The following is a 13,092-nucleotide window of genomic DNA, read 5'->3' as shown; positions in this document are numbered from 1 at the left end:
AAAAATTATATGTTAAAGACTAATAAACTCGACAACTTTTTCGAATATATGTAGTTCTTCTAACTTTATTAGCTTAAAAAAATTAAATTGATTATAAGTGCGTTTAAATCCTACAGAATTTTCTTTTTCATTTGGTACCCATTTTTATTCTACGTTCCACTGAATTTTTTAAATAATTTTTTAGAACTTATATCTTTGAAATTATAAAGTTCTAATATAAAAATTCTAAAACTTAGAACGCAGGGGTACTATATTTGGTCCATAGTGTTGTGAGTATATTGATTGCTTGGTGTGATTTGAATTTTTTTGTTTCAACCTGTTTCAATCTTTTTACTCAGAATTTTTAGAAAAATTTTAGGAACGCAATCTTATAAGTATAGCTCCTTAAATTACAAGAGGATAAAGATAATTTTGTTGCTGGCGGTGTCACGCATTTTCTTCCATACAAAGTATGTTCGACAATTTTTTTATATGGAAGAAAATGCCCAGCATCGTTTAGTAAATTCCCAACGGTATTTTGTAACTGCTGGAAACTTCATTTTATCCTACTTTAATTTAATGGGCTATAAAACTGCGTACTTAAAATTGTTCTAAAATTGCTCAGTAAAAATTTTGAAATTTTGGCAAATTTTTTTACATTTTTATAATTTTTGTACAAATTTTGAAATGCGCATTTGAATGCAGCTAATTAAAAAAATGGATTACAAAATACAAAGGAGGGTTTAGTACCAAATGACAGTAGATAAAAAAAAAATTACCGTTTTCTTGCAATATAACATATTTACTCTTAAAATCGTCACTTTTTCCTTTAAGTGTGCGCAAAGTGAAAATGTGATTTAATATTTCAAATTTCCGAGCTATATCTGAGTTTCTTTAAAGATTTATCAAAAACGGCAATGGAACCTTCTTGTTCAGGTATTTACGCAAAGCAAAGTAATTTTAGTTTTTTTTACTATGGTTCTAGGTATTTTATTTTATTTTTTTATCGTAATTCTAAAAATAAGGGGTTTTTGGCTATATACGTAGACATATAGTTGAGAAGTAGGTGCGATCACGCAAAAGTGTAATCATTTACATATACCTTGGATGTTGTAGTGTCATTCAGTAAAAAAAAAAGTTGCGGCATGTCTGCGCACTTTTTCAGAATATCGATTTATATAATATATATAACCTCGTTGGTGAAATATACATGAAATTCTTGATGACGAACAAATTCTTGATGACGATTGCACCTTCTGAACGCGTTATTTTGTGCTTCTGATCAACTGAACAGTTGCGTGCTAGATGATCGTAATATTTTTCTGATCATTTGAGACAACATGTTGTGTGTTTTGAATTTGACTGATAATGTATCAAGCCGTTCAGAAGACGCATTACTATCACTGATTTTTTAAGCAACGGTTGAGCTCAACTGCTGCGCCTTCTGAACCTACCCATTGTTATTGTCTTCGTTGTTTGCTCAGTTACTATTTAGTTATATATATGTATATATTTTTTTTTGTACCCTACATTCGGCATAGCTATTAGGTGCATACTTACATATATTATCAAAATATATGCTAAATACTGTTTTGTTTCAAAGACAGAATTTTTAGTACTTTCATGTATCAAAGAAAGTATTTGAGTTTATTAAATTTTACAATAATAGCTTAGAATGACATAATTTACTTGGCCAATGATTTATAGGGTATATTGCATATTTTTAGTGTTAATTATAATCTTTGTTATTGTTTGTAGTGTTGCTATTTCTATGCGTGAATGTAATGGGCAGTCAATAGAAATAATGATAGTGTTGATTTTTTTAACTAATATGGTTACGGGTAGACGGGTAAACGGAGAATAACCATAACTTTGAAGGCCTAATTATATGATTATTTTCTTTATAGGAACGAGCTCAAATATCATTTGGGTTACCCGTCAAAGCCTTTATGAAATAATGAAAAACTTTGACTTCGATCAATTCAATGATAAATTTAACGTTTTAACAGGACAAATGAAAGGTCGCATCAGGTCATCTGATGAAAATTTAAAAGAATTTAATGAAAAGATGAGATATTTCATCTCTGACTTCAAAATTCGTTGGAATAGGCCCTGTAGACCGAAGAAACGTCAATTGTCAGAAGAAGCTCTAGAGGCGTGAAACAAAGATTTAAGATCTACAGAGAACATTTTTCTGGAAAGTGCAACAGAAAAGAGACGAATGAAACTATCATCACCTGAAATGCAAAATAACGTATCATCATCGATGTGGGGAGTTGTAATTTGATAAAATCTATCATAGCAATCAAAAAGTAAGTTTTGAATTTTTTATAAAGTACGACGTTTTGCATTTCAGTGACGATAATGATACTGTATCAAGTATGATATTGTATCAAGTATGAGAAAACTACCCCAAAAAAATGGCAAGATTTGCCGAAAGAAGCACAACAGTTGTTAATTGTGCAGCCTTATACCGATGATGAAGATGTTAATAGTGAAGACAATGACGCAAGCGAAGATCATGATTATTTTTATTAAAGGTTATATATTCTAAATTACTTTCTAGGCTTAACAAAAACATGTAGATAATTGTTGAAGAGAAAATGTGTACAATTCGTATTTATTATCATATAAAAAATTACCTGAAAAAGTGATAATGATGGAAGTGCTGTTCAACTTGTAATTAATGATGATTAGGTTTTTAACAAATTATCATTAATAATAACAAGTAAGAAAGTCTAAGTTCGGGCGGAGCCGAACATTAAATACCCGGCGCAAGTATTAAATATATGTTTTTCACCTTTCCGAAAGCTACCGCTACATGGTAAGCCGGGGTGTATCAGTTTTGAGTACATTTGCGTCCTTAAATTTCGAAATATCGCAGTTTCAAGCATTTCTGAAATTTACCGTTATATGAAAAGCGGCCGCAATTTTAGTCCGGTTTCAATACTTTTCGGTGTTTTGGTTCTATGGGGCAAGTACAATAACCACACCAAGTTTGGTACAAATTGGTAGAACGGTTACAGAGATACATATATATGATCATAAGTGGGCGGTGCCACGCCCATTTTCCAAAATTATATCATAAACGTATTTCGATAAGGAATTGTTGCAAGCCTCAATTTTGAATAAATTATCTTTTAATATTTACTGATTTATCGAAGATTTCGTATTTCTCTAAATTACTGTTATATGAGATGTGGGCGTGGTTACTATCCGATTTGTATGTCGTATCAAGGCCAACAACTGTGCCAAGTTTGAAAGAAATTGGTGCAGCGGTTACCAAGATAAACACATGTAACCATAAGTGGGCGTGGCTACGCCCATTTTCCAAAAATGTATAATATTCTTATTTTTTGTCTAAAACTTATTGTAAATATCAATTTTGAGTGAATAATCTTCAGTAATTACTAAAATATCGCAGTTTTCGTATTTCTGAAAAGTACCGTTATATGGGAGGTAGGCGTGGTTACTGTCCGATTTTGCCCACTTTCAACACCATCCGTCCTACGCCAGAAATCAGTACACGTACCAAGTTTCGTTAAGATATCTCAATTTTTACTCGAGTTATCGTGTGCACAGACGGACGGACGGACAGACAGTCACCGCTTAATCGATTTCTCTTTTCATTCTGATCATTTATGTATACACTAGCTCATACCCGCGGGTTTCACCCCGCGCTTTTATGCAAATATGAAAAATAATTTAATGATGATAGATTTTATTTCTGTGCCCATTTCGTTATAGCTGGTTATTTTTTAAGCGAGTTAAGGTAATTATGCCGTTTAAAACTATGAACTTATAAAATCTCGTCTGCGCGCTAGGCATACGAAAGATATCAATCCCTCTAAGTTTACCATAAAATGGTTCCAGGTATACGACGCGTGAACGTGTAACCTTCTTGGAGGTGCCACGGTGGGTTCTAATATTTCCAGCGCAAATTTAGTAACCTGGCCTTGATGAAATACCACTTCTCATTACTGTAGCAAATACCTCAAGAGAGCTTTAGATTATAAGGGCGAACCCGGCTCTCCCTTTTCCATTTAATTAAATTTATTCTGTCGGTACGGCACTTATAAAATAAATCTCCATAACAAATTTAAAATACTTCGGGAGATTTTCTATCCTTCCAGAGATATTTATTAAGAAGTTTTTAGTATGTATGGGTGGCGACATGCCTTCTTTTTTAATAACTCACACGAGCAGTTGATACATTTTGTATACACAACTCCATACCAAGTTCCAGTATTCTTCCACAAACACTTCCAGGGATATGTGGCAAGAAAAAGTAAATTTGTACTGGAAGTGCCACGCCCCTTTTTCTTATAACCCTAATCTTCTTCCATGAATTTAGAATTGATTTTACATACCACAGTACCAAGTCCCAGTACTCCACCATGAACACTCGGAGCAGTTACATTTTTACGGAGGAGTTTACGAGACCATGTCCCATTTTCGAATAACGCAAATTTTTCTCCATGAGTATGGAATTAATTTTGTATACACATCTCGGTGCCAAGTTCCAGTCCTCTGCAATAAACACCTCCAGTGATATGCAGCATAGAAAAATCAATTTGCATGGGAGTTGCCACACCACCTTTTCCAATAACTCTAATTTTTCTCCATGAGTATGGTATTAGTCCATTTTTCTCCGTGAATATGAACATGATTTCACACAGTGTTGGCAAACTGTTAATCTGATTAAAATTAACGATTAAAATGTTAATCGCATTTGACGATTAAAATTAATTAGTCGTAATCGACTGTACGATTAATGATAACAGCTTTTTAATCGTTAATCGCTGGCTGCGATTACGTTTAATTAATTTAAAACATTATTCGTTCCAATTAAAAATAAAATCTGATTAAATTGTCTAGTTTGTCCTAGTTTGAAACCAAACACCAGTTGTAGTAATTATTTTGTGTTTTACGCTTATAAAAAGCACATAATATACAAAAATTATAATTATTGTTATTAGTAATACATAAACTGGGAACTTTTGCTTTCCTAGTTTTGTATAACGTTTGTTGGTATATATCTTAATGAAAATGCACACCAAATTGCTTAGATTGATGAGGAATTAACTTGCTTTGTGTGCACAGGGAAATTCCAGCATAACTTAATTAATCACCAAACCTACTTGACCAAATTAAGAGTTAATGATTAAAAATTAATTTTTTAATCGCGGTTACGATTAAGTGTTTAGTCAGATTAAAATTAATCATGATTAACTGTAATCAGATTGAATTTAATCGAGTTAGCTAACTGATTAAAACATCAATCGATTAAAGCCAACATTGATTTCACATACATATCACTATACCAAGTTTCAGTTCTCCCCCACAAATACTTCCAGAGATATGTATGTAATATGAAAATTCCAATTTGTATGGGAGGGACCTTGAGTTACCGGACTTACTTTCAGTCTAAGACCATCCTTCCGAAATCCGTAGTAAGTGTACTAAATTTCGTTCTGATCGGAAAACCGGTTAAGGAAGTAGCCTATTTTTCAATCCCGGTCATAAACCACCTTTGAGCAAAATTTCATTTTCAAACAGGTGGCAATTCTTAAAAAAGTAGCCTATTTTCCAGCCTAGGTCATAAGCTATCTGTGTGCAAACTTTCATGCAAATCAGTTCAGTAATTTACGCGTATTAATTTAATTAATCTTTTCTAATACCTGATAACTCTTAAAATAGTAGCCTATTTTCCAACATAGGTCATAAGCTATCTCTGTGCGAAATGTCATGCAAATCTGTTCAGTCGTTTCCGCGTATTAATATAATTAAAACTTTTTTAACAGGTTGCAACCCTTCCAAAAAATTTGCCTCTTTTCCACTGTAGGTCATAAGCTATCCGCTTGCAAAATTTCATGCAAATCCGTTCAGACTTTTCCGCGTATTAATTTAATTAAACTTTTTTAGCAGGTGGTAACTCTTAAAAAAAGTAGCCTATTTTTCAACCTAGCTCATAAGCTATCTGTGTGAAAACTTCCATACAAATCAGTTCATTCATTTCCGCGTATTAATTAAATTAAACATTTCTAACAGGAGGCAACTCTTAAAAATAGTAGCCTACTTTCTAACCTAGGTCATAAGATATCTGTGTGCAAAGTTTCATGCAAATCCGTTTAGTCGTTCCCGCGTATTAATTTAATTTAACTTCTTCAACAGGTGGCAACTCTTCCAAAAAATTAGCCTATTTCCCACTGTAGGTCATAAGCTATCTGCTTGCAAAATTTCATGCAAATCCATTCAGTCGTTTCCGCGTATTAATTTAATGAAACTTTTTTAACAGGTGGCAACTCTTAAGAAAAGTAGCCTATTTTCCAATATAGATCATAAGCTATCTGTGTGCAAATTTTCATGCAAATCCATTCTGTCGTTCCCGCATATTAAATAAATTAAACTTTTTTAACAGGTGGCAACTCTTAAAAAAATAGCCTATTAACCAATCTGGCCCATATGCTCTCTGCGTACAAAATTTCATGCAAATCCGTTCAGTCGTTTCCGCGTGATGATTTCCCAAACATCCAAACATACAAACTTTCACATTTATAATATTAGTAAGAAGTAAGATAGTTACATTTGTCTATATCTATCTCGATTCGTTTTGCCTGTTACAAACAACCGTTATGTGAACAAAGTTATAATACCCTTGTGCACAAGTGCGCTCGGGTATAAAAATTATTTGTGGGAGTAACAACTCAATTTTAACTTTTCTCGCTCTTTGGTAACGCCATAAAAACCTACGTAAAAAAATTCCCACTAAACTATTTTCGGATTTGTCTTTTTTACTTTATTTGGTGCTAGTTATACAAATACATCAAAATATTTTAAATTAAATGTACATACGTTTAAATTGATCTCCACTTCCAGGGTCGATTACCCCACTGTGCGTCGTGCGCCGCAATTGTGTTTACTCTGACGGATTTCACTGCAGCAACTGTACAGAGATTTAAGAACCTTCGGCTTTTGTGTTTTGTTTGTATTTTAAGCGTGCCTATTAAAATGGTCTTGTGCATAGAAAAAAATTTTCGGCTACAAAAATTGTATGGGCTACAAAAGAGGATGCCGATTTTCTTTTTTAAAAGGATTCTAAAAAAAAGTTTGAAACTTTCAGGGAATTTTGCAGAACTTTTATAATTTTTGCAAAAAGCTTGAAATTTGGATTTCTATAGCTTTTGGTAGATGAGCTATATTTTTATCAAGAATTAATAAACATTAATCAAACAAAAGAAAAATAGTCAAACAATGTCAAAATGTCGCGACGCTATTGATATTTCTGAAAGTATTAATTTTTTTTTTGATTTTATATACTTTTTATATATGTATGAATGGGTGCTTTTATTGCGACAATTTTTTGTTCACTTCCACCTCAAAACTTTGTGGGAAATACTAAAAATAATTCCCTGAAAATTTGAGCCCTTAAGACCAAGGCGTGCAAAGATTTCCTGTTTAAAATACACGTAAATACACATCCAACCCAGCTTCGATGAATACGAATACAATCTTCGGCATTTGTTTTCTTATATTTTTAAGTTATTTTTACAGATGAAGAAAAAACTAGCGATGGATCGGGGTTTTTCTTAGATCTTCGACAAATACATAGTATTCAATCGTTACGTAATTTTTACCAAATTAAGGGCCAGACTTATGCCGACTAACAGTGCGACTCTCCTTACAACTATACATTGAACATTTGTTTGGTCCCTCGAAAATCAAAATGGAGCACTTGCGAGCAAATTATTTTTGCTTTGATTGCTCAAAGATAACTGTAGTAACATATATTTCAATGAACCAAACTTTGACAAACCTTGACAAGTAAACAAAAATACCAATACATATACGAAAATATAAAAATAGACACATTTTAAATTTTTTAAAAGAAGGCCATATTAAAAGCAAGTTATTAAATTAAGTCTTAAATTGTAGAAATGGCCTTCTTCCATGTTCTAAAGGTTTTTTCTTGAACCTAACACCTATGTACTTCGCTAAAACACAATTACCGAAGAAACAAGTAGAACGACTTAAAGCGTGGAAAAAAACTATCAAAACATTGACTGTTTTCAGGTTGACATATGTCAAAGGGAAAGCAGCGGAGGGAGTTTTCATGGCTACCATTTAATAGATCAGTTATTAGCTTTAGGAATAGTGTGTTTTACTGGACTTTCGCAACAATTGGTAAATCTGACTTCTGACCGGTTTTTCTGCATCGTTTAAAATCTTTTCATGGTAGATTTGTTGATGTATCATTACGCCCTGTTCAATACAAAATACCACTAGACAACATTCATGCAGCATGTGAAGCATTCCTGGACACACTCGATGCTCTTATCCACGCTAAATATGGATACATCGAACTTTACTAGTTTTTATGATGGACTGATGTTTTTAAATAAAAAAGGCAAAGTTATAGCATTTTCAATTGGTAACACTTCGAGCGCCCCTACTCCGGTATTTATGGAGTTTGCAGCTTTTTATTGAAAATAAAATATATATATATATATAAACAAATAAATGCGTTTGGAGTTAGCTGATTTTATTTTCGATTATTTTTAGCGATTGTAAATACTTGCTTCCACCACTATGTACAGAAATTTCCCCCCTTTCGGTCGGTATCAAAAAGTTATTTTGACCGAAAAGTGAAGCTAGCAGCTTTTACCGCGGCGACGATATAACGACTAACGACTTTTTGAAATGGCGAATTCACCATGGGGGAAATTTAATTGCAAAGTTCCTCTTTACACAATTTAAATAACATTTAAACTAGTAGGAATGTATGACTAATTTTTCTCAATAATACATCGCAGGTGCATGTGATTGAGCGGAAAAGCGGTAGGGTGTTAACTGGGAGCAATGCGCCTACAACACTAAATCTTAAAAAATGGCTTCAGGAAAATCAGACGTTTGAGGTTGTACAACCGGGAGCCTTCCAAGCTCAAGGAATGGAAGTAAGTTAAGGCCGGGTGTAATTTAAATATAAAATTTTAATGATATGAATTATAATTTTAGAAGAAACAAAAGCAACGGCAAACACAACTATCTCCTGTGATTATTTCTAGTGTTGGCAAACATATCACGCAGTCACCTCACACCACACAGAATGTGCAAGTGGCTGCGTCTCCAAATCCTACAAGCGTTTCCAAAACTCTTCAGTCTCAAAAAGAATTCGACTCGGTCCTACCAGTGCAAAAGCCGGTAAAGCAATTCATTGAACAAATAGCTAAAACTGCGCCAAACAGTCCTCGACCAGGTACACCCAAACAACTACAAAAGTATCCACAACAAGTTTCAATCAAACCAGACAAAGCGGCCCGCAGTGATGCAAAAGAAGATACAAAGGAGCGAAAGGAAAAGTCATCGAAACAGCGGTCAGTAGTGGATATTGTTGTCAAAAAGCATTCCGAAAATGCTTCACCTGTAAGCACAAACTCTGAACCGATTCGACTGAATGTACGCCGTACTCTAAAAGAACAATTGATCCAGCGAATGAACGAATTGAGAGCTGAAGGTGAGATTGGCAACAAAACTAATGAAAATTTGCCAAAATTAAATATAGAGGAAATAGAGAAATTTGTTTTGGAAACGGAAGCAGAAATGTACGAGTATTTTAATCGAGATACCGGCTCTCGATACAGGGCTAAATATCGATCATTGATGTTCAACATTAAAGATAGAAAGAATCGCACCCTATTTGCTAAAATTTGTACTAAAATAATACAACCTAGGCAACTAGTTCGAATGTCAGCGGATGAGTTAGCAAGCCAAGAATTGGCACAATGGCGCGAAAATGAAGCAAAACATCAGTTAGAAATGATAAAGAAATCAGAACTTGATTTGTTGTCTTGTGCTAAGAACTATGTTTTAAAGACTCATAAAGGAGAGGAGGTAATAGAGGGTAAACTAGAGGACTGTGTTAATTTAGACGTGACTATTCCTGTTGAGGATGTTGTGTCCGTGTTAAATAGCTCAGTTGTGAGTAGTAGTAGCGCTATAGAAGAAAGTGCTAAAGCAGATATGGGGCCAACTGCTCTTTCTTTTGATTATCAACAAAATGATGGTAATCCTTTAGATGAAGAAAATAAAAAAAGTCTTTTAAAGGAAAATGATAGAGAGCGCGACTGTGAGAGAGGTCGAAGCCGCGAACACGGCCGAGATCGCGAACACTCTCATACCCGTGCCCGCTCTCACGATAGCGATCACAGCCGAGAGAAGCAACGAAAAAATAAAGACCGTTACAGAGATAAATCAAGATCAAGAAAGCGCAGTAGAAGTCACTCTCGAAGTCGAAGCCGCAGTCGGGAAAAACGACACAAAAGCCATCACAAGGAAGACAAGCGGGATAAAGAAGAACGGGATCAAGAAAAAGACAAATTTAAAGAAAAAGATCGTAGCCGTGACGCTCGATTAGAGAAAGAGGAATTCGATAGTAAGACGATTGAGAAAAACACAGTTTCGAATTCTCCATTTAATGTAAATTCTATTAAGAGTAACGCAAGCAACATCATTAAAGACAAGAATAAATTAAAGAAACCGACAACTCCAAAATCCATAGAAACTTTCAGTTTAATTGATCAAATATTAGAGTCTACGAAAACTGTGGAGGAGGCTGCAAATTTAATCAGCGAAAGAGGGAAATTAGGGGGGAAGGAAAAAGAAAGGCAAAAGAAAGAATCGAGCAGACAAACTATCACGCCACCTTCGCCCACATCTTCAGGAATTCAATATATATCTCAACCCAGACATTCAGTTTCGATTGGCAACACAAGTGATGATCAAGAACCAACTAGTACCGTCGCTACACCTCCACAAGACCCATACATTCGCTACTCTGATGTTGACTCTCCAACATTAAGTGGAAATGTATCTACGGCATGTATATGGAGTGGCAACATTAATATGGTCGACGTTGCCTCGTTCCAGATTGTAATTCAACCAGTTGTTGGCAATTCCTTAAATCTTGGAACTTTGTTACCAGATGAATTAGATGTTGTTGGACGTATTGGACCTGATACTGTATGGGAGTATATATCGAAAATCAAAAGGAGTCCCAACAAGGAGATCGTCATAATACGTCTGATCCCCGCCTCGGAATCAGAAACTTCAGCATATAAAGTTTTATTCCAATACCTTGAAAATAGAAATCGTTTGGGTGTTATAAATACTGTTTCGCCGCAGATTAAAGATTTTTACATATATCCACTGGGGGCAGGCAAGACAATGCCCTCAGTATTACAACCAACCGAAAAAGTAGACTTTTATGAAGATCCTTATCGGCCGGATATATTGATGGGTGTCGTAGTGAGGATAATTGGAAAACGTCACTCCGCGGTATCTACCATTTCGACATCATCATCTACATCTAAAGTAATGAACATGTTTGATTATTGCATGCAAACCTTTTTATACGAATCATTTTTATACATAGTATAGTGCTTTTAAGAAACACTTCATATCGTCATCCTTATGCTAGAAGCATGAATGTGCAAATTTATCAGTTTTGGGTTTTCATTAACCTTTAGATGTTCGATGTTATACCAAAATCCAGAATGACATGCATGACCGGAAACCATATACTCTTAGGTCTCTTTTTATGCGTATTTGAATTTGTGCGGTTTTTCAAACCATTATTTCGCAGTAGTAATTTTGCTTTTTTGAGAGTTTTTATTACTTTTTTCAGTGTGTAAAAGACGATGCTTCTGATAAATAATTTGTCTTTGTATTCTTAGCTAGTAATAATAATAATAGATGGGCGCTTACACATAAGTGGAGCTTCTCCTTCAATTTGTGGTGTGCGTCTTGATGTTGTCACACAAAGGGGAGGGACCTACAGTTTTACGCCGACTCCGAACGGCGATTGTATTATTACGAGAAGCTGTTTTTCATGGCAGAAATACACTCGGAGGTTTGCCATTGCCTGCCGAGGGGCGGCCGCTGTTAAGAAAAACCCTGTTTTTCTAATTTTTTTTATGTATTCTTACATAATTCATGTATTGGGGTATTTTTATTTATTTATTTTTTTTTTGTTAAAATGCAGATAAAATTTTATTTATTTCATTAATGTTCGGTTTCACATGGAATAATAGTTGTTGAAGTGAAGAAATAAATAATTTTTTTGCTCAATAATGCCTCACTAGATTTTTTTATGCGCTTTTTTTTAGAATTTTTTACATGGAGTATCTGAATTTATGCGGTTTTTGAAAATGCTGGAACGCATCCCCTGTTTTTGTATGAAAGTAAAGAACTTTTTTATGCGGATTTTTTTATGTGGCTTTCTGAGGAACGCATCTACCGCATAAAAAGAGACCTAAGTGTATTTTACAATTTGAATTGCATAAATGTAGTTAAGTCTCGTTAAAAAAAAACTTTCAAACTTGATTTCCCAAAATGTTCATGTTTACACATGCATGTTTCTGGCATACGGGCGACGATATGTGATTCCATACAGTCAGTCAATAATGTTTAGGAACAGCGGTTCTACGTACCGGAATGACTCGGGTTTCACCCGACCAAGGGCTGTTGTTTCGGCGATCTAACCCCGTTTAGGTCGGCGAAGTATCTCAGAAGTTGTCCGTCCATAGGGCAACATTCACTACGCTTTCTCCTACTCAGGGCTGGCATCGAGTCAAACCCTGGGCCAGAAATATACATATGTCCGGGGGTGGTATGCCTAGAACGGCATTCACAGGTCTAGAGTCTACATAACTCGAGACTGAGTCCCTGTGAATGCCGTTCAGGGCCTGTTTGTACGCTGTCGGGTCCAGAGGTTGCTTAATGAACCTCTGGACTTCGTCCGTCAGTTCATATAGATGCCTCCTGACGTGCCTAGGCGAGGGCTCCTCTGCAAGCAGCTGTCTGTTTGGGTGGCCACTTCTGTGGCTCCCGATCAGGAACTGCTTGCGGAGCATTATATTATGCTCCTTAACTGGGAACATTTGCGCCTCGCCGTGCAAGTGGTGTTCAGGCGACATCAGGAGGCATCCCGTCGCTGTCCTAAGTGCCGTATTTTGTACCGTCTGTAGCTTCGTCCACTGCGTCCTACTAGTCCCTGGCGACCACACTGGCGCTGCGTAGTTCAAAACCGGCCGGCCTATTGCCTTGTATGTTGCC

At 35.2% G+C, this 13,092-nt stretch overlaps 2 protein-coding genes across 3 annotated transcripts in view; one reads left to right on the top strand and one right to left on the bottom strand.

Moving 5' to 3' along the window:
• LOC108360458 (uncharacterized) overlaps nucleotides 1–13,092 on the bottom strand; it is a 62,956-nt gene that overhangs the window by 13,827 nt on the left and 36,037 nt on the right. The window lies entirely within an intron of this gene.
• pps (protein partner of snf) overlaps nucleotides 1–13,092 on the top strand; it is a 62,818-nt gene that overhangs the window by 43,965 nt on the left and 5,761 nt on the right. Inside the window, exons 10-11 of the mRNA XM_017612736.1 lie at nucleotides 8,793–8,933; nucleotides 8,995–11,349. Coding sequence (XP_017468225.1) covers nucleotides 8,793–8,933; nucleotides 8,995–11,349 — 2,496 coding nt within the window. The remainder of the gene's footprint in view (nucleotides 1–8,792; nucleotides 8,934–8,994; nucleotides 11,350–13,092) is intronic.

This window comes from Rhagoletis zephyria, unplaced genomic scaffold, assembly GCF_001687245.7.
Source record: "Rhagoletis zephyria isolate East Lansing unplaced genomic scaffold, Rhagoletis_zephyria_1.1 Rzeph_scaffold_00576, whole genome shotgun sequence".
In the NCBI taxonomy this organism is placed as follows: domain Eukaryota; kingdom Metazoa; phylum Arthropoda; class Insecta; order Diptera; family Tephritidae; genus Rhagoletis; species Rhagoletis zephyria.
The sequence above is the reverse complement of the archived record's forward strand: the minus strand, read 5'-3'. Positions and strand labels throughout refer to the sequence as shown.